This window comes from Neophocaena asiaeorientalis, unplaced genomic scaffold, assembly GCF_003031525.2.
Source record: "Neophocaena asiaeorientalis asiaeorientalis breed wild unplaced genomic scaffold, Neophocaena_asiaeorientalis_V1.1 scaffold110, whole genome shotgun sequence".
NCBI classification, from domain to species: Eukaryota; Metazoa; Chordata; class Mammalia; order Artiodactyla; family Phocoenidae; genus Neophocaena; species Neophocaena asiaeorientalis.
The window spans coordinates 4,757,376-4,779,185 of record NW_020175053.1 but is presented as its reverse complement, the minus strand read 5'-3'; the positions used below and the strand labels follow the sequence as shown (position 1 = coordinate 4,779,185).

The 21,810-nt window shown below is 46.8% G+C and overlaps 1 protein-coding gene across 1 annotated transcript in view; it reads right to left on the bottom strand.

Moving 5' to 3' along the window:
* Window positions 1-21,810, bottom strand: part of GNAL (G protein subunit alpha L) — a 73,166-nt gene that overhangs the window by 14,024 nt on the left and 37,332 nt on the right. The window contains exon 5 of the mRNA XM_024763972.1: window positions 17,985-18,082. Within this exon, the coding sequence (XP_024619740.1) occupies window positions 17,985-18,082 (98 nt within the window). The remainder of the gene's footprint in view (window positions 1-17,984; window positions 18,083-21,810) is intronic.

Genomic DNA, 21,810 nt, shown 5'->3' with positions numbered 1-21,810 from the left:
GCTGGAAACCAGGAAGCTGTCCTGAGGTTAGCAGACCACAGCCTTCTCCATCTGCTCTGGCAAATTCCACTTTCTCAGGGGAACGTGAACCGTTAATAATTAAAAGTACGAAACAGAAAAAGTTGTATCACTGACCTGCGCCTCGGTCTTTGAGGACAATCTGGTTGCAGCCTGTGACATCCTTTTACTGCAGCGGGTGAAAATACCTTCTGGTCCGCGGACCACCTCGTCTATGCTGTGGCTGAAGGTCAGCTTGTAGATGAGTTGCCAGCAACTCCAAACATACAAAAATCCTTGTGTGGTTTAGTAATAAAAGACCCATCTTTTGCTGACATGATTCTGTTTGATATTTTATAAATATCCAAGGAACTTCACTCACATTTCATTTTGACACGAAACTGTCATTTTAAATGGTGAAGTACTGGGACCCACACCCACTGGCATAGATCAAAACTGTCACCATGTATTATACCCTTTAGAAGTGCAGGCTTTCAGATGGCAGCAGACTGTGCTGTGGCTTTTTTCTTTTAGGAAGATTGCTCCCGTACAGCAATAACAACATAGCAGGGCCCAACCTGCCCTAAGGAGCTAGGCTGAAAATGAACTCTGAGAGTAATTCTGTTTGAGAAAGTTTTAATCCAAAGTCTCACCATCCCTTTGGGCCTCGTGTGATAGTTTGCCAGTGGTGCTGTTGCACATGCATTTTCCTAAAACGCAGCTCTGGTTATATCACTCTTGCTCCAAAACCTGAGCAGAAAGGCACGCGGTGAACACAGTCCCCACCCTCCCTTTTCTTTCCCTCCCCACCCAGTCAAGCCAGACTGAGCTTGGAGGCTGAACACCATTTGTGTCACTTGGTCAGTGTGGATGAGGAGGGATGGTCCTCCGGACACTGTCCCCACTGCCTGGGCTTCTAGCCGTCGCATCTCTGCCTGTTGTGATCCTGCCCCTGCTCAAAGCTGCTTCTCCAGGACCCCCGCTCCGTGCTGTCCCCTTACCCCACACAGCACACATGTCAGACTGCCTGGCACGGGGTCCAGGTACCTATTATATTACGAACTGCGTGGAGGCAGAGAACAGTCTTATTCCTTTTTCCCCCCGTGGAACCCAGCACACGCTCTGCAAACAGCAGACACTGAACCCAGTAAGGTTTTGCTGAGTTGAACTGTGGCTGAGAGGGGCTAGGACGTTACCCTCATCAGCAGCTTAGCCAAGATTACTTTTTTTCCCTAAAGCAGAACTTTCTTCACGTGAGACATTCCTAGAAACAGAATATAAAAGACCAATAAAGGGAAGAAATCTGTTTAAAGTGGGGCTTAGAGGGCCCCACCCCCTCCACTGCTCACCCACTGTCCCCACCACCTTTCTTTTGGGTCCCTTGCAGTCAGCAAGCCAATTCCTTGACCATTACCCATGGCCTGTTCCATTAGGTGACAGGGTTTGGAATATAAGCGTGAGAAACCTTGACAGATTATGAGGATAATGACAACTAACATATTAAGTCCTGATGTGCTGGGTTGTTCCGGCCACTTTGCATGAATTGACCCATGTCATCCTCACAAACCCTAGGAGGTAGACGCTGTTAACACCTCCATCCTACGGGCCAGGGAACTGGAGCACAGCACGCTAAGCCACTGGCTGGGTCCACAGCTGCTGAGCGTGAGGAATGGGATTCCAGGGCTGCGGTGGGACAAGTAAGAAACAATGGGGGATGCAGTAAGTTAACATGGGATCCAGTGGAGTTATCATTTCTACTTAAAGGAAGAGGTTGATGCAGCAGGAGTTGTTTTGAGACAGCTGAGGACTGGATTGACTGCGAGGTTAACAGGAGCTAAGGAAGGCTGCTCAGAGAAGTTGACAGCCCCAGAGGCTTGCTGACCGAGGCGGGTCTCCTCTGGCTGCTGGACAGCCTGGACTGCAGACACCAGCTGAGGACTCCAGAGGCCCGGGCAGACTGGATGCTGAGGGGAGGCTGACCTTGTCGTGGGCCCTGCTTCCCAGGCCTGGCCCTCTGTTTTCTTCTCTGACACCTCAGCCACCCCACTGTGCTCAGTATGACCCAGGCTGAAGCTCTCATGGTCACTTTCCGAGAGCCAGCTTCCTTCTGAGCCCAATGTCCCAACGACCTGCTGACCCTGGAGAGCTGGGGGTGCAAGGTCGTTGGCAAGTCTTCCCACTGACTGCTCGGTCCTTCCCCCTAAACCTGTTCCTCCTGCTAAAGGGCATTCCATGCACCCAGCTGTTCAGGTCAGATTCTTAGGGATCATCTGGAACCACCCGCTTCTGAAAGTTCACTGCTTGGCACCAGGTACCAGTCACCCTCGGGGACACACGGAAGCTCAGTGTGTTTCTGCTGAACATATGACTGCAGGCGAAGGACCCGGCACTGGGCACATACCCCCTTGGTGACCATTTCCAGGAGTGCATGACATACATCACTGCACCTATTATATATACAATTTTCCTCTCTATTCATTTAGGAACACAGCCATAATGTGAGACTCCGAGACTCCTCAAGCCTTGGGAAATCGCAAAGCCATTGTCCTTCAAATTATATTAACATGACGTCCAGGTTGAAAAATGAAAACAAGAAAGCGTTAGAAGGAAACAGAAAAGTCGCCCCTGAGTGGACTGCCGCGATGCTCCGCACAGGTGCAGCTGGGAAACGCCCGGTCAGTGGTCCTCACGGTGGCAGCACAGCCCGAGTCCCCCTGTCCTGATGGTCACAGGGATTCTCCTGCTCTATGCTGAACACCTTACTGATCTGACGACAGGCTGAAAATGAAACCTCAACACTCTAGGCTCTAAAGACTTCCGGGATTTCCCTTGGTGCAGAGGAAAGCAATCCCTACTGCACCCAGCCGTTCACAGAAGGAGCCTCCACACCCCTTCCCGATCCTCTTTGCAATAAAGAACAATCTGATTCAGAAAACAGCAATAGCAGTAATTTCTTTTTTTTTTTAAGACTCTAAATATTAATTTCCCCACTTAAGTTTTGTTAAAACATAACTCCAGATTCTCTTCAGTTTGGTCTTATTTTAGGACGGTTTTGGACTTTCCCAACAAAAGAAGCAATGTGAAAGCAAGAGGGGGAGGCCTGGGTGTGACCCTGACTGGGAGTCAGGGCACCGGGCGCTGGTCCCTTCTGGTAAAGCTGGGTGATTCCTCGTGTGATCCGGCGTAGACCAGCTCACTTCTACGGGCCTCAGTTTCCTCAACTGTAAAACTGGAAAGGGAGAACCTAGGATCTAACAGTCATGTCTTCATCAGGTCCTGGAACCGGGGGAGGCTGCTCAAAACTATTAAATTAAAAAAAAATCCCTGAATTCAAATAATTCAGGCAAAGTCTCAAAATAGTGTGTTTTGGCCAAGATGTGAAACAGTGAAGACTCTCATACACTACTGGTGGGAGTGTCAGTAGATGTAACCTCTCTTTTTTATCTAATAAAGTTAAAAAGTGCACCCCCATGAGCACCAGTTCTGCTTGCAATGATCCACCCCAGAGAAACGCTTGCATGTGTGCCCCGGGTACAAAACAAGACGTCATGACCTAAACCTGGAAACAACGTAACTGTGAACAGAACAGAGATATGAATTGTAGCAGATTTTTACAATCGAATACTGCATAGCAATGAAAATAAATAGCTATACCCGTACTCAAAGCATGAATACATCCTAAAAACTTAACTGGAGCAAAAGGAACAGACCAAAATGGTATACATGGCATAATCCCATTTAAAAAATCCCTAAAACAATCTGTAGAGATTCGTTTTAAGATTTACTTAGAGAAAAAAATGTACTGTTTAAACTGCTTTTCTCCCAGCAATTTGTGATGGATGTTGCCAGATCTCGTGTGGAACGCGCAGAGAAGATTCAGCAAAAGGGAGAAGGCGGACTGTGTCTATCTTTATGTTACTCCTCCACATACAAAAGTTTGTAGGAAGAAAATCTCCTCCTTTGGTGAGAAAATCTCCTCCTCCTGCCTCAAAGGGACAGATGAACATAAGCAGAGAGTAAGGAACTGTGGTCGGAAAACAAAGACCTGAAATATTTCACGGTCTGGGACATGTGCCTGCACGCCTCTTCCCGTCACTCTTTCCATTCGTCACTGGGAATCTTTATTCTGCTACTTTTTCTTTATTTTTAAGAAAAGCTTATTACCTGCATAGAAACATGTTGCAGTACCTAACAGCTACCTGGCTGCCTGATGGGAAGTAGGTCATCTTGCGGCCACTGCTCTGGGTCGGAAGGGATTTCAGGACCACATGTCTGGGGCAGGTGGACAGGACTGCTCGCCGGTCCAGCCGGGCTGCAGAGGGGACCGCTCTCCAGGAACCTGGAGGCTGACGGTTCTCACATAAGTTTTTTTTCCCTTAAACTTGAACATTCAGCTTACAAGCCGTACGTTAAAAACAGCTACTGTGCACCCTGGGCAGTAAGTCTGCGACACATCACAGCCCTGTCTAGGCCTGCTCTGGCAGCTCCTTCTGGGAATAATGGAGACATTAGAAGCAGAGCGTCCTCAGGGCTTGGTGGGGTTGAGTGTCGGGACCCAACCCTGGGCCCCTCATTGCCACTCCTGGTTCCGGTGTGTGCAGCTGATACACCCACATCCTTAATCGGTGCTGTATCTGACCCATCCCGAGACACAGCTTTTAAGTAGCATCCTGTCACAGTTAAATTAAGCTTAAGTGGGTCATGTGATTTAAAATACCCATGGCCACAGAACAAAGGACAGTGCTGACAGCCATGTACTCTGAGAACCACTTAAAGTCCCTCCAGGTCTAGTTTAACCCACACTGTCCACATAAAAGAAGGAGTCCCGGGCCATTAGTGCCCAAGCTCGCAATTTCTTTTGTTCAAGGAGGAGCTGCAATCAAGCTTTTGAGCCACAATATAAAGGTTTTGTTAGTTTAAGCTGATATCTTTAGTTAGGAAGCAAAACAGGATGAGAACTCCACTATAACTTAACTCAATGAATCCTACTAGAAATAACTTAAAACTTTTATTTAAAACGTGAAAAATCCTGTTAAAAAAGCCAGATACTTGTTAACACGTCTACATTGCTATAATTACTATGATAGCCTTCAGTTTCTCTGAGACAGTGAACACTTGTGGTCTGAAGGAGGCCAAAGGTAGGTATTTTTAAAAGCAGTGTCAGCTTTAAAATGGTTTTGAACTAAGTCATCAGATACAAGGTATCTGAACTAAAATATACTGGCTATGCTTTCTTATTCTACTATTTGGTGGACTTGGGCCAGACTCTTCCAGCTCACACCTGTTTCCACAAGTACTGCCTGGCTCGAGGCTCGGGATGTACGGCGGGGGTGGGAGGTGGGGACAGGTAAGTAATCCACACACGTGATGCATTTATACTGTTCCACAAAGCAGAGGGGTGCATCTCCCCCGCATTTCTTTTTTTGGAAGGGTCGCCACAATTGGGGCACAGAGGTGCTGGCGGAGCTTCCCTGATAAATCTGCCCAGTGAGGCTAGGTTCTAGCAGATATTTCTATTCCAGGAACCACTAGGCTGCCTTGAGGCATGTTTAACTGTGTCCTAAATATAATAAATCCTAGCCAGGGTTAACATCTGGAAAACAATACTTAACAGTAAACTCTAGCATACTGCAGGAGAGAGAAAATGTATTTTCAGAGCAGTTTAGGGGTTAAAAGAGAGTTCAGAGCTCCCTGAATTTCAGCTTACACAAATGGGGGAAATGCTGCAAATTCTTCAATGTCTTTCACGTGAAATAAAGCAAGGAAATAGCACAGGTGGTGTCCACCGCGTCGTGTGCCTGTCACAGCCCCGGGACGCAGGTCCCACCACCTCCCAGGTCCTGGAGAGGCAGCTGACCGAGGGCAGGCCAGCCTGAGAAGCAGGGGGTCAACTGAGGGCTTCCCGATGCAGACAGCCTTCTGGAGGCCGAGGGCCGCCCTGTCGTCAGAGACCAGATACACCACTGTGTCACACCAGCACACCATGTATCAGAGGAAGAACCGCAGTGAGAAACGGGCCCTCCAATCTGTGCTCACTTCACGCCAAATTTCTTATTTTAGAAGGGATCTGAGATGTCGTTAAACATGGTCAATTGAGGATAATAAAATGTATCCTTTCTTGAAAAAATGATGTAAGTCTTGTCAGTTTTAGAGGAGGATATATTGGGACTTCCCTGGTGGTGCAGTGGTTAAGAATCAGCCTGCCAATGCAGGGGCATGAGTTCGATCCCTGGTCCGGGAAGATCCCACATGCCGTGGAGCAACTAAGCCCATGCACGAGCTACAACTACTGAGCCTGTGTGCCACAACTACTGAAGCCCACACACCTAGAGCCCGTGCTCCGCAGTAAGGAGAAGCCACCGCAATGAGAAGCCCGCACACCACAACGAAGAGTAGCCCCTGCTCGCTGCAACTAGAGAAAGCCTGCGCGCGGCAATGATGACCCAACGCAGCCAAAAATAAAATAAATAAATAAATTTATATATAAAAAAAGAAGAGGATATATTTAGTTACTGCATACATCTTAGCAGAGAGTCACGGCAAAGTGACTTCCTTCTGAGGCCCCGCAGCTGGTATGAGGAATCCTTCATTCCTTCTCCTCAGAAACAATGCCCGGCCCTCGAGGTTCACATCGATGGAGAACAGGATGGGAAACACTGAGTACCAAGCACTTAACTGTGATCACGTGGATAAAACTGTTAGCGAGCACACAGGAATTCCATCTGTGCTTAGTAAGTTAATATAAGAACAGAATGAAGCTTGTATTTGAAAGGTAACTTTCTGTTGGTATCATGGAGTCTAATTATTATGTGATCAATGGAATTTGGTGTAAGGAAGAAGGACGGTTTTACTTTCTTCCTTTTTCGAGAGCTTTCTTTGATGCGAAATTACCAAAGGGCAGCTTCCTCACTCCTTGAATCATACTTGAAAGGCTGTAATTACATTTCTTGACAGTGCGAACACATGCTCACTGTTTACTGGAAGGAGGGAAGTCCTTATGTAATGTACTATTTACTAGAGCAGCCCGTTTTCTCTGAGCAGAAGTGAATGCTTCTGCTCGAAAGGAGGCCATGTGAAAACAGGAACCAGCCTTTCGTCCTGTCAAGGCTGAGCAACATTGTCTGATTAGACCACATTTGTTTCTCCTTTCATCGTACGATGGACATTTGCGTTATTTCCACTTTCTGGCTAGTCTGAATAACGCTATGAACAGATATTGTGCCTTTATCTGAGTTTTAAAGAAAGATGAATTCTGTACAAACAAGAATGAACAGTTAAAATGTAAAAGTCCATTCATGTAACAGTTGCTTTCTGAACACCTACTATGTGCTGGGCTTTGTTCCAGGCATGGTGGGGAACAGCCAGCAGTGGCCCCCTGACCCATCCATAACGGAGAGCTTAAAATACCTGATTAGATTTACTTATTCATTCAACAAATATTTAATGAGATGTTACTGTGTCGGGCACTGTGTGGAGAAGAACAGCTCAAAATCCTATGGAAATAACTTCTTATAAAATTACCTGCCAGTTTCCATAAAGATACTTTTTAGAGATATCAAAACATCTTTTCAGTATGGGAATCATATTTTGAATCAGTATTTTTGTTTTTCCATTTCTCCTCTTCCCTTTTCTTTCAGCAGCATACCTGTACTGCCAGTTCAAGCACACAGGTGAGACAGAGATCCTTTTATAGGCTCAGAAACATTCACTTCTGTGGAGCAATCGTTCACCACTTTTGAACGGAGTCTCTCTTTTTGCTTTTCCCTTGGTATTAAATAGAAATGCCCTGAAATTAGGCAGATTCAAATGGTCAGCAGTCTCCATATTAATTTTACTGTGGTATCCAAATTAATCTAACAAGCCAGTTGCAACAGGGGGTCTCAAAGTGCATTTAAAGCACACAATTCAGTGGTTTTCTTCATACTTCCAGACTTGTGCAACCAGCTCCACGATCACTTTTAGAATTTGCATTGCTCCAAAAGGGCAGCCGGTACCCATCAAGCAGGTCCTCTCCTCATCCGCCCCATCAACTCCCCTCAGCCCTATGCAATCCTAACCTACTTCCTGTCTCTACAGAAATACTTATTCTAGGTATTTCATATAAATGGAATCACACAGTATGTGGTCTTTTGTGTTTGGCTTCTTTGACTTATCACATCTTCAGAGCTCATCCATGTTGTACTGTGTGTGTCAGTGCTTCATTCCTTTTTACAGCTAAATAATATTCCATTGCATAGACAGACCACAATTTGTTTATCCATTCATCAGTTGATTTGGATTGTTTCTTTTTTTTGGCTGCGCTGCGTGACATGCGGGATCTTAGTTCCCCCAACAGGGATCGAACCTGTGGCCCCTGCATTGGGAGCACAGAGTCTTAACCACTGGACCACCAGGGAAGTCCCTGTCTTAAAGTTTTGGTATAGATGTATGTTTTCAATTCTCTTGGATGTATACCTAGGAATTGCTGGGTCATACGGTAACTCTGTGTTTAACTTTTTGTGGAACTGCCAGACTGTTTTCCAAAGCGGCTGCACTATTTTACATCTCTACCAGCAAAAATACGAAGGTTCCAGTTTCCCCACATCCTCGCCACATTAGTTTTCATCTGACTCTTTGATTCTAGCCATCCTAGTGGGTGTACAGTGGTGTCTCATTATGGTTTCAATTTGCATTTCCCTGAGAGCCAATGATGTTGACCACATTTTCACAGCTTACCGGCCACTTATATATCTTATTGGGGAAATGTTTCTTCTGATCCTTTGCTCATTTTAAAATTGGGTTATTTATCTTTTTAAAAAAATTAATTAATTTATTTATTTTTGGCTGCATTGGGTCTTCATTGCTGTGTGTGGGCTTTCTCTAGTTGCGGTGTGCAGGGGCTACTCGTCATTGTGGTGTGCGGGCTTCTCATTGAGGTGGCTTCTCTTGTTGCAGAGCATGGGCTCTAGGAGCACGGGCTTCAGTAGTTGTGGCATGTGGGCTCAGTAGTTGTGGCTCATGGGCTCTAGAGCACAGGCTCAGTAGTTGTGGCGCATGGGCTTAGCTGCTCCGTGGCATGTGGGATCTTCCTGGACCAGGGCTCGAACCTGTGTCCCCTACATTGGCAGGTGGATTCTTAACCACTGTGTCACCAGGGAAGCCCTATTTATCTTTCTGTTATTGAGTTGTAAGAGTTCTTTATATATTCTGGATACAAATAACTTATCAGATACGTAGTTTACAAATATTTTCCCTTTTCGGTGAATTATCCTTTAAATTTCTTGAACTATGAGGACCTCTATAAAAAAACCCCAACTATCCTGGTTTTCATTTGCAAACTATGTTTGATACACGAATGTGATAAAAATGAACAGTTAAGGAGAGTGACTTCAGAATCTGAGAAAATGGGTGTCCCTGTGAAAATCCACTTATTTATAAGCTAGGATCCACCCTCATCATCTTTAAAATTTATTCTGTGGCAGCATCCGGCATGCATTTCATGCTCACATAATGTTTGTTAAACTTTTAAACCATGATAGTCTCTCACAATCTTTAGGTTTAAAATGTGAAATCCTGGCTAAATCAAGTAACAGCCTGGTAGTTCTATGTAGTCGTGGGCAGTTCTGTTTCCTCCTCTGTAGAATGGAGATAATAAACTCTCTGGGTTTGTGTGAGGATGGATATGTTAACTCATATGATGTGCACGGTGAGTTTCTATAACAATGGGCTACTCTGCAGCTACACTTGGAAGCTGAGAATTACAGGACACGTCTCTTAACATTCCTCGGCAGCTGCACATCTTATTAATAGTTAGTAGTATGAGTGGTTTTCAGCCTGAGTTCCCTGGGCTCTTTGCAAGTGTTTCACATAATTCAACAAACACTTAAAAGAATGGTAGCAAAACCCTTCCACATCAAATGTCTTATGTGCCACATTATATACTTCATGGGGTACTACCAATGCATTACTCTGTGCTGCTATGTTATTTTTCTGTAGACTTCTGATCACATCTATTCTTATGTATATTTTTCTTCCCCCTACATTTTATTATGAAAAATTTCAAACACACAGCAAACTTGAAATAATTTTATAGTGAATACTTGAATACCCACCACCTAGATTCTGCCATGACCATTTTTACTGTACTTTATTTATTTATTTTATTTATTTTTGGCTGCGTTGGGTCTTTGTTGCTGTGCCCGGGCTCCGGATGCGCAGGCTCAGCGGCCATGGCTCACGGGCCCAGCCGCTCCGCGGCATGTGGGATCTTCCCGGACCGGGGCACGAACCCATGTCCCCTGCATTGGCAGGTGGACTCTCAACCACTGAGCCACCAGGGAAGCCCAGGGGCTACTCTTCGTTGCGGTGTGCGGGCTTCTCTTTGCGGTGGCTTCTCTTGTTGAGCAGCATGGGCTCTAGGCTCGTGGGCTCTAGAGCTCAGGCTCAGTAGTTGTGGTGCAGGGGCTTAGTTGCTCCGCGGCATGTGGGATCTTCCTGGACCAGGGCTTGAACCCGTGTCCCCTGCATTGGTAGGCAGATTCTTAACCACTACCCTGCCACTAGGGAATCCCTTTACTGTACTTTTAAAAGTCACACATCTACCCCATTTATCCATCTTATTTTTGATAATTTCAACAAAATCGCAAACACCAGAATGCCTCTTCCTACATGATTCAGCACCCAGGTCACTAGCTAAAATCAATGTTTGTTCACAGTTCACTCTTTTGATGGAAATTTTGATCCATAGAAACCCAAACTGTGAGTGTACGTTTGCTGAGTTTTGACAAATGCGTACACCTGTGTAATGCTAACTCTTATCAAGACGTTATGCACATGTTTTTAGATGTGTGGCTGTTTGGGAGAAAGGACATCTACTGCTTAGATGACCAGCCCCGTCCAGCTGCAGGACCTCGAGGTGAGGACAGGGCACCTGCTTCTTCAGATGTCACTGAAGCTCGGGCTCACGTGAGGGTCAGAGTCCGTCATCACAGCTGGAAATGTGACACATTAAAACATTTAAGCATCTATCTGACTTTACATTTACCTTAAGGAATGGGAGAAGTGGTTAGGGGCTGCTAGGAATTCCAGTTGGTGGGAAATTTCTTGCATTTCTCCTTTCCACATTCCTGCATAATTAACTTAAATGTTTCTTGTGATTGATTATAAGGCCAACTCGAAAAAAACCCATTTCTGCTACCATTTGCAGCTACTCAACCACATAAACCAGAATATTTCCGCACACCCCTCCCCCTGCAGGAGACCCTGGACGCTGAGCCCAGAGGAGACCAGCCGCCATCCATACCCACACTACACAGGTCATATAGTAAGTTAAGTGTTACCAGTGTGAACACTGAAAATTTCACTCTACTCAAGTACCACTTTGGTTTGGTATTTGATGCATTTCATTCTGCTGCTACAAATTCTGGACACTAGCCCTAATTTTTAACCTGGGCCCCGTGGAGACTGGGGTTTCCTGGCATCAACTGAGGGGCCACAAAGGCTCTGGGGGGGGGGCTCTAAGGGCGACACATCCTGCTCCTCAGCCCTACGGAGCCCTCGGCACGCTGGCACCCCACGTGGGATACTGTTTGACAAAGGGTCTAGCTCTAAGGAACACGAGGAAAAATAGCTGGAAGGCAGCGAAAAGTGTGTGTGTGTGTGTGTGTGTGTCTGTGTGTGTGCCCGCGCTTGACACTATCTGGTTCGACGGCCCTATGTCCACAGCCTTCAGAATGAATCTGACAATACACAGTGAACAGGAAACTCCTTCCACCTGCTGGAAGGGGCGAGGACGTGGGGTCCTGCCGCCTTTACAGGAAGTCTGAGGACCCATGAGACAAGGAACGGGAATCCCCCAGGATTCTCCGCTCAGGGGAGTAGTTTTTCTGAAAGGTTTAAAAAGATCCACGTATACAGCGTGAAATCACGGAAAAAAAAGGTAGTCTCTGTTCCTGGTTCCTGACACAGGGCTCCTGAAACCCGTGAAATTTCCTAAGTGAGAGGAGCATCTTTTGTTCTAATGGGGTGACTCTGGGTGGGCTCCTGGTTGAGGGCTGGTCACCAGAAAGACCAACCTGTGATTAGAAGCTGGGAATTTTCAGCCCCACCTGCATCCTCCAGGAAGGGAGGAGGGGCTGCAGACTGAGTTAATGATGTATCATGCCCCCATGGGGAAGCCTCCACAGCAAACCCAGCAGCGTGGGGCCTGGAGAGCTCCCCTGCTGTGGACACACCCACGTGCTGGGAGGGGGGACCCCCAACTCCACAGAACAGAAGCTCCTACCCTCAGGACCCTCCTAGGCCTTGCCCTGGGGACCCCTTCATCTGGATGTTCACCTGTGTCCTTTATCATATCCTTTAATAAACTGGTAAACGTTAAGTAGGCATTTCCCTGAATTCTGTGAGCTGTTCTAAGCAGAAAACTGAATCCAAGGTGGAGGACACGGGCACCTCCGATCTGCAGTCAAGTGGGACAGACGTGGGGGGTCCCCTGGGGACCTCGTCATGATTGGCACCTGAAGTGGGGTGTCTCGTGGCCTGAGCCCTTACCCTGTGGGGCCTGAGGATCTCCTGGGAAGGGAGTGTCAGAACTGAGTTAAACGGTGGGACGCCTGGCTGGTGTAACACATCTGGTGTCAGAGTGTGGTGAGTGTGGTCACAGTGGGAGCAAAGAGGACCCACGAGGAAAGTGCAGGTTCCCACCCTCAGGACCCTCTCAGAAGCTGCTTCTCGGGGTGAAGCTTCCAAAGAGGGCAAAGGGGAACCAGGCTGACCCACTTATACTGAGATATTTGCATGTAATTTATTCTTCATACTTAAAAACATTACTGCCCATAAACAGGAGCACTTCCAATGCTACAGATCTAGAAAATGAATCTGAAAATAAACTTGGCTGAAATGAAGGTCAAATCCAGGGTTCAGAAGCACTCAGATAATTGACTGGATATTTAGTGAGTTAACACTATATAGTAAGATGCATATTTAAAATTATAGTTTATTTTACAATGACCTAAAAATCTACTCTGAAGCTGAAACTTCATTTTTGTGAATAATTTCCAGATTGTCCTGAAAGCTCACATTCAAGGACTTGCAAGCCCTGAGATCCAGGCTGGTGTGGAGGGGACAAATGGGGCCCCCATGGGCTCCTGCCGGGCGGCAAAGGGCACACGTGGGAAATCACTACACCTTTCTCACTGCTCTTTTCTTTTGAGGGGGATATTCTCTCCTTTCCAGAGTGTTCTAAAACCAATTATGTAAATGGATGTATACGAAAGGTGAGTATCACGTAAACACATGTGTGCAAAGCGTGAGAACCTACATACACTCCAAGCTGTAGAGTTTCAAGTTAGATTAAGCAGAGTATGATTTTATAAACCTGTTCTAAAGATCCAATTTTCCAGGGGCTTCCCTGGTGGCTCAGTGGTTAAGAATCCCTGCCTGCTAATGCAGGGGACACGGGTTCGAGTCCTGGTCCGGGTATATCACATGCTGCGGAGCAACCAAGCCCACGAGCCACAACTACTGAGCCCATGAGCCACAACTACTGAGCCCATGAGCCACAACTACTGAGCCGGTGAGCCACAACTACTGAGCCCACGTGCCATAGCTACTGAAGCCCAAGCGCCCTAGGGCCCATGCTCCGCAACAAAGAGAAGCCACCGCAATGAGAAGTCTGCGCACTGCAACAAAGAGTAGCCCCTGCTCTCCCCAACTAGAGAAAGCCTGCATGCAGCAACCCAGAACCCAATGCAGCCAAAAATAAATAAAAATCCGATTTTCCCTGATTTCCTTTCTCCCAAAATAGCTGTTTCCATGGCTACATAATCACATATTATTAGCACTTAGAGGAAACGCATTTTGGGGGATAATGCAGGAGAGATTGTTTTTAATTTTCACCGTGGGAATTGGGGACCTCTGTATGAAATATAATCTCTGCTGATTTGCTCAGCTTGCTCGATGCTGCAAAGACACTCAAATGTATAACCCTTGAAGCTCATAATAATGATTGTTGCCACGCTCCTCCAGCCAGGCTGGTCCTGGTGTTGGATGGTGCAGTGCCCACCCCGCCTGCTGCAGCCCTGCTTGGGGACGCAGAGGTGGCCGATGGCCGGGGTGACAGGGACAAAGCTGCCCGGCTGGAGCAAACCCGTCTGCCCTGTTTCCTCTGGGCCCTGGTCTGAGGGTTATGGGATGGCCCCACGGGTCAGCAGACAGGGACAGAGAAGTTGTGATGCCTCGGGCTTCAGTGGCTCTGAGAGACTCAGAACAAATCCCCCCTTTCCTGAAGGAATCTTAGCAAGTGTCCGCACCTTGCATGCCAGGTAGCACACACAGACCTGAGCAGACTTTCTCATTTTTATATGAAAGGTGATTTATAACTTGGGAACTCCACATGTGCCCGTGTGTCGCGGCCTGGAGAGGGGGCGGCGGGTACGAAGAAGCAGCCCTTAAAATACTTGCTTAGACTTGAATCTGTTGTTGGGAAGAGGACCGAGAAGAGGCAGGATTTCTGCTCTCACGAGTCCTCACCAAGACTGACTGGTGGTGCCATTGCTTGTCCTGCCCTGGACCCTTCCCTCCCCCGTAATATTTCTTTTTTAAAATTGCGATATCATTCACATAACATAAACCTCACCATTTTGAAGTACACAATTTAGCGGGTTTTACTATATTTAGAACCATCACTACGATTCAGTTCCAGAACATTCTCAGTATCCCCCAAAGAAACCCCGTACCCTTTAACAGTCACTCTCAATGTCCCCCTCCCCCAGCCCCTGGCAACCACTAATCTACTTTCTGTCTCTATGAATTTGCCTGTTCTGGGCATTTCATACAACTGGACTCATTCGATATGTGGCCTTTACGTCTGGCTTCTTTCACTGAGCCTCACGTTTTCAAGGTTCATCCATGTTGTACCATGTGTTGGTGCTTCGTTCCCTTTTATGGCTAAGTAAGATCCCATCGTGTGGCCAGACCACGTCTGCTCATCCAGTCATCCTTTCATGGACATTTGGGTTGTTTGCACTTTTTGGCTGTTGTGGATAATGCTGCTGTGAACATCATTATGTGGATGTATGTTTTTAATTCTCTTGGGTGTATACCCAGGGGAGAAACTGCCGGGTTCCTCTGTGTTTAAGCTTTTGAGTTACCGTGGTGAGACCATCCTTGGATTCTTCACTGGCAGCTCAGCCCCCCTGGGAAGCGCCTCTTCCCCCAGATATTCCCGTGGTTTCTGCCGTGGAAGAAATGACTTCAACGGGGCTTAGAATGAATCCCTTCTTAATTAGCACTTGGGCTCAAAACACAAGACTGCTGAGCAGGTAACATAGTGACTTAGAGTCACACCGAGATGTTGGCAGATTTTTTCTCAGAGGATTCAGAAGAGAGAGGAAAAGAAGACCTGTCAGAACCCTGGACTCTGCCAGGGCAAAGCTCAGTGCCCCATCGGCCCTGCGCTGAGCCCCGGGCTCCCGATCTGCCCATTCACTTATTTCCAATAGCCCTGATTTCGTGCAAGAACTCCCACTAAGGAGTCAGGTCTTTGAGGAGGAACAACACACATTCCCCAAGGAACTGGAACTCCGGGGTGCTGGGCAAGCCGGCATGAGCGTCCTGGTCCCAGGACATCCCCGGTTGGACATTGAAATGTCCTTTCTGTCCTTTATTTCATGAGCAAAGGTGATGGGAGGTGGAAGCAGCTACGTTCCTTCAACATCTTATTCGGCAACAAAAAAACATCTGTCTCCATGTGTCGGTCTAACAAGAGTTACTGAAATATTACTTGTTTTTGAAATGTCTCACCCCTAACCTCAACATCTGAGTACAGAGGAAAAACAAGATTGTTATTAAGAGACAAAGGTTGCTGACCTAACCTGATTCCCATGTATATTGAAATGGATTAAAAAAGCAAACTTGGACGTTATGATTGACCCAGATAGTGAGGCTTAGCGGGGAACGGCTTTCTGTGACTCTGCAGAGGCCAGAGTGAAGACCGCAGGAACCTTGGTGTTTTATTTTTGACGAGCCTGGGGTCTTGACCTCGTGCCTGAGTCTCACTCTCTGTAATTTGAAAGTACAGAAAGAAATAGCAGAGCTTGGCGGGGGCTCCCCGCCCCCCCCCAGGTGGGAACCCTGATCTCAGTGGCCTCAGGACCGAGGTTCCCACGTTGGAGACACAGCAGCAAGAGCTCAGGAGGGCTCACGTGTGCCAGGTGCCACTCTGGGGTTTCGGGTCTCTATTTAACCCTACAACAACTGTACAGGAATACAGCCCATAATTTTATCCCCATGGAAGTAACCTGCCCAAACTCTCTGCTCTCGGCAGCAGAGCAAAGATCTGGATCCTGACTGCCTGTTGTCAAAGCTCATGTTGCTTCTTTTTGTCAAATTTACTTTGCATATTCTATTTTAAAGTAAACCATTAATTCTATTGCTATGGTGATGCGTTGTCTCTTTTTATAAGAAAGAGAAACTCCTAATGCGACATTGAAGGGCGCTCTGGTCCAGAGGCGACTTCGCTCAAGAAATACTGGGAACCACGATCAGACACATTCCCCCAGAACCTCAAACGCAAACCTATATGAATGTTAATGTTATCTCCAGCTGTGCTAGAAATTCCCTCTGGCATCCTAGCTAGACTTCCCCAGACCAGAGCTTGATGGCATCCTGTCCTCCATAAATGACATCTCCTGGGTCCCTGTCCCAATAACGGCCCCGTGGTCATCCTCATTGGCCCCCCCCCCTTTCCTCCACCTCCCTTGTTCGATCCAGTGCCTGGCTCTGTCCCTGAGGCGCCAGGCTCACCTCCACGGCCACCACCTGCCTGTGTGCACCCACGGGTCTCTGCCGCCTCCGTTTCACCCTCCACGCAGCACCAGAGAGACCTGACAGCCTCACTCTTCCAGCCGATGGCCGCTCGCTGCGTCCGGAGGAAAATCCACGTTCCCTGGCCTGGGAGGGTGTGGCCCCTCGACCCCTCTCGCCTGTCCACGGCCACCTCCATCACCGCTGGGTGCCCACAACGCTTCCTGTCAGTGCTGGGGACACGCCCGCATCCCCTCCTGGGCCCTGCCCACCCTGCTCAGCACCCCTCGCCACTGACAGGTGATGGAGCCTGAGCTCCCCGGGGTGAGGAGAGCCCGGGGGCGGCCACACCTCCCTGTCCTTAAAGTCAGTATTCACAGTGTAGTTCTAAATAGTGTAGATTTGGTCCCAAATACTGTGAATTCCCAGGTTTTACGCTTCTGGAACCTTTTCCACAAGTATGGATTTTTAGAGTTTACAGACTTGAAATGTAAAAAAGCTTATTTCTTTCCGCCCAAAGAGCTATCTATTTAAAGACAAACTTTAAATACAGTTTTTGTTATCAAATGAGCAAACACAGCTAAAACTCATTGATTAACCTTCTTCTGGGGACCATTATGCTGTAATAGTTATAGACTGAATCTAAAATAGCGAAAGATAGGAAATAGGAAAATGAGAATTTCAGGGAAAAACAATGAGCCAGCCTTGGCACCAGAGTCCTTTGCTTATTTCTCCTCATACATTTTTTTCATCATATATTTACTTATTATTTTAATTACCATCTACTCTTGAGGTTCTAGTCTACTTCAAATGTGTGTACGATGATCTCATTACATTAAGTAAGAGCTTCGGCTTGATGGCAGATGTGGATTATTTAAATTTTAATTTGGGGGCCCTGGCTCCAAAATTAAAATATAGTAATGAATAACTAAGTATGTTATAATTTATGAACATGCCTATAACTCTATAGAAGGCAAAAAATGACTAGAACTGAATACAAAGATTGAGGTAAAATGAATACAACTGCTTCTGGTTCTTCCCTGAAACACTGCCTCCTGCTGGATTTTCAGTTACGCATCTACTAAACTCGTCTTATGTTAAAAGCTGGTTTCTGCAATGAGTCGTTAATTATTTGTTCCTTGTACTTAAGGAAGTTCAGAGATTCTGGGAGGGCAGCACGGATTGGTCCTCGCGGACAGACTCACTATTGGGCGCAGTCGATGAGCTGGTACTCGTTGGACCTCTCGAAGCAGGCCTTCACACCTTCGTCATCCCAGAGCTTCTTCACGTGATCGAAGAATTCCTGAAGTTTGAAAAAGTTACAGATAAGAAAACCCATGTGTTACCTTCTTCTGAAAGTTAAAAGTAAAAAGAAAATGCCAAAAACATTTGCAGGGAGTGCATAAATTGTTTTCTTCGTGGAGGTTGACTCCACACATGGGGTGGAAGGCCCAGATCTCACCACTCAATCTACTGCTCAAACATTCTTATTGTTCCAGAAAGTTCCTCAAAGTGGAAATGACAAGTCAAAAATTAATGACATTCACCAACTATCAATACAACGAAGAATTTAAAGTTCTTAGGACACAACGACCTGACTAGCAGAATGGCCATCTCAGCTGTGAAAAAACATGCTTATTACAATGGCAAGTTCTGTTTTAGCTGCTTCTTTTAAATTTTCTAGGTGAGCCACGATTATGAATAGACATGGTTGAGCAGACGGGTTAAATTCAGCCCCAAAGCATTAGGTACATAAGAAAGAAACTTTTAAAATTACACCCTTTGGGGATAGTGATTTACTGTTTTTGACCTTTTTAGAAACTCTGAGTTAAGTGTGAACTGGGATTTTTGGTTCACACACAGTGCGCAGGCCCATCCCTTACGGCACCAGCAGCCTCTGAAATAGCAGCCTGTCTACCTCAGTAAAGGTGGCTCTATGAATCCGTATTTCCAAAATTATCCAAATTAAATGAACAGTGCTATGGAAGCAGATGACTATACACATATATTTTAAATATAAAATAAGTTACATAAATTTTCACAAAACTCTTTGTTAGAATATTTATATCCCTTCCCAAACCAAGGAAGCACCGATTTCCATCTCTGCTCTGCAGGAGAGGGCCTGGGGTGACCCCGCCAGGAAGCAGTCGAGGCTGCTCTCCCTAAGAATCAGCGCAGATTCTTTGCAGAAAAAAACAAGACCTGAGTTGGTTCACGATTCCATACAAGGGTGGATCCAAGTATTGAGGGGCCTGATGCTTATACAACTTGTGGACACCCTTTGAAAAAAGGAACACAGAATTATGAGTACAAATCAGGTACAAGACCTGGAAGGGGGAGCAGGGGGCCCTGAGTGCAGCTTCACCAGGCTCTAGTCCATCCCAGCCTGACTCCCAGTGTCGGGAACAGCTTTTAAGCTTGTGCTGCACGTCTCTGTATCTATAGTGTCTGCCTGTCTGTCCTCATCAACAACAAACCCAAACTGCCCACAGGTGACAGGAAGGGACAGTCTCCACGCCAAGGAGAGGAGCTGGACCCTCAGCGTTTATCCTGTCTCCCTGGATTGACGCTTCCTTCCGGAATCTTCCAGGGCCGCTCCCATCACTCCATTGAAGGAGTCTGTGGGCTTCCTTGAAAAATTTCCTTCAAAGAGTCAAATGAGGAGACACACACACACACACACACGCACGCACGCGCACACACACACACACACACGCACCCCAGGTCTAAAGAGAAATGCTCTATTGTGCTATTATCCGGATGGTCCAGGAGGGCAGTTATACCCCTGTCGCGGTCATATTGGGATTTGAGCCCCACTTTCCCCCTACTGCAAACCCCTGTGCAGTGGTCCTGGAAGAAAGTTCCTTACTGTCTTTAACAAGTGTCAGAATCATTTTTTCTTCAATAGTCTGAGCAGAAGCCTTTGAGACAGAGTCACAGAGGGGTGTTTGACCCAAGAAACAAAATGCACAGTTCCTGGGGACATGCCGACAGCAGAGTGAGATGGGAACCGTGAGTGCCGGGATCTTATAGCAGGCGCCGTGGACAACACGGAGGAGACAGAACAGGCTCGATCTGCTGCTTTGTCTTCCTTGTTGGGAAACAAGATGCGGGGTTAGACCAGGGCTAGGTCCCCAGGACTCCCTACGTTTACTTAAGGCCCAGATCTCACCACTCAATCTACTGCTCAAACATTCTTATTGTTCCAGAAAGTTCCTCAAAGTGGAAATGACAAGTCAAAAATTAATGACATTCACCAACTATCAATACAACGAAGAATTTAAAGTTCTTAGGACACAACGACCTGACTAGCAGAATGGCCATCTCAGCTGTGAAAAAACATGCTTATTACAATGGCAAGTTCTGTTTTAGCTGCTTCTTTTAAATTTTCTAGGTGAGCCACGATTATGAATAGACATGGTTGAGCAGACGGGTTAAATTCAGCCCCAAAGCATTAGGTACATAAGAAAGAAACTTTTAAAATTACACCCTTTGGGGATAGTGATTTACTGTTTTTGACCTTTTTAGAAACTCTGAGTTAAGTGTGAACTGGGATTTTTGGTTCACACACAGTGCGCAGGCCCATCCCTTACGGCACCAGCAGCCTCTGAAATAGCAGCCTGTCTACCTCAGTAAAGGTGGCTCTATGAATCCGTATTTCCAAAATTATCCAAATTAAATGAACAGTGCTATGGAAGCAGATGACTATACACATATATTTTAAATATAAAATAAGTTACATAAATTTTCACAAAACTCTTTGTTAGAATATTTATATCCCTTCCCAAACCAAGGAAGCACCGATTTCCATCTCTGCTCTGCAGGAGAGGGCCTGGGGTGACCCCGCCAGGAAGCAGTCGAGGCTGCTCTCCCTAAGAATCAGCGCAGATTCTTTGCAGAAAAAAACAAGACCTGAGTTGGTTCACGATTCCATACAAGGGTGGATCCAAGTATTGAGGGGCCTGATGCTTATACAACTTGTGGACACCCTTTGAAAAAAGGAACACAGAATTATGAGTACAAATCAGGTACAAGACCTGGAAGGGGGAGCAGGGGGCCCTGAGTGCAGCTTCACCAGGCTCTAGTCCATCCCAGCCTGACTCCCAGTGTCGGGAACAGCTTTTAAGCTTGTGCTGCACGTCTCTGTATCTATAGTGTCTGCCTGTCTGTCCTCATCAACAACAAACCCAAACTGCCCACAGGTGACAGGAAGGGACAGTCTCCACGCCAAGGAGAGGAGCTGGACCCTCAGCGTTTATCCTGTCTCCCTGGATTGACGCTTCCTTCCGGAATCTTCCAGGGCCGCTCCCATCACTCCATTGAAGGAGTCTGTGGGCTTCCTTGAAAAATTTCCTTCAAAGAGTCAAATGAGGAGACACACACACACACACACACGCACGCACGCGCACACACACACACACACACATGCACCCCAGGTCTAAAGAGAAATGCTCTATTGTGCTATTATCCGGATGGTCCAGGAGGGCAGTTATACCCCTGTCGCGGTCATATTGGGATTTGAGCCCCACTTTCCCCCTACTGCAAACCCCTGTGCAGTGGTCCTGGAAGAAAGTTCCTTACTGTCTTTAACAAGTGTCAGAATCATTTTTTCTTCAATAGTCTGAGCAGAAGCCTTTGAGACAGAGTCACAGAGGGGTGTTTGACCCAAGAAACAAAATGCACAGTTCCTGGGGACATGCCGACAGCAGAGTGAGATGGGAACCGTGAGTGCCGGGATCTTATAGCAGGCGCCGTGGACAACACGGAGGAGACAGAACAGGCTCGATCTGCTGCTTTGTCTTCCTTGTTGGGAAACAAGATGCGGGGTTAGACCAGGGCTAGGTCCCCAGGACTCCCTACGTTTACTCTTTAAGGAGTTCTCAGATATTCGTGGAAAATTCCAGGGCTGCTGCTGCTGTGGCCCCTTCACCTTTTTATCAGGGAAAATGTCAAACTTACACAAGGAGAGAGAACGCCCCCTGGGCACTCACTACCCACAGGCAGATTCCACACTCAAGTGGCTGTTCTCTT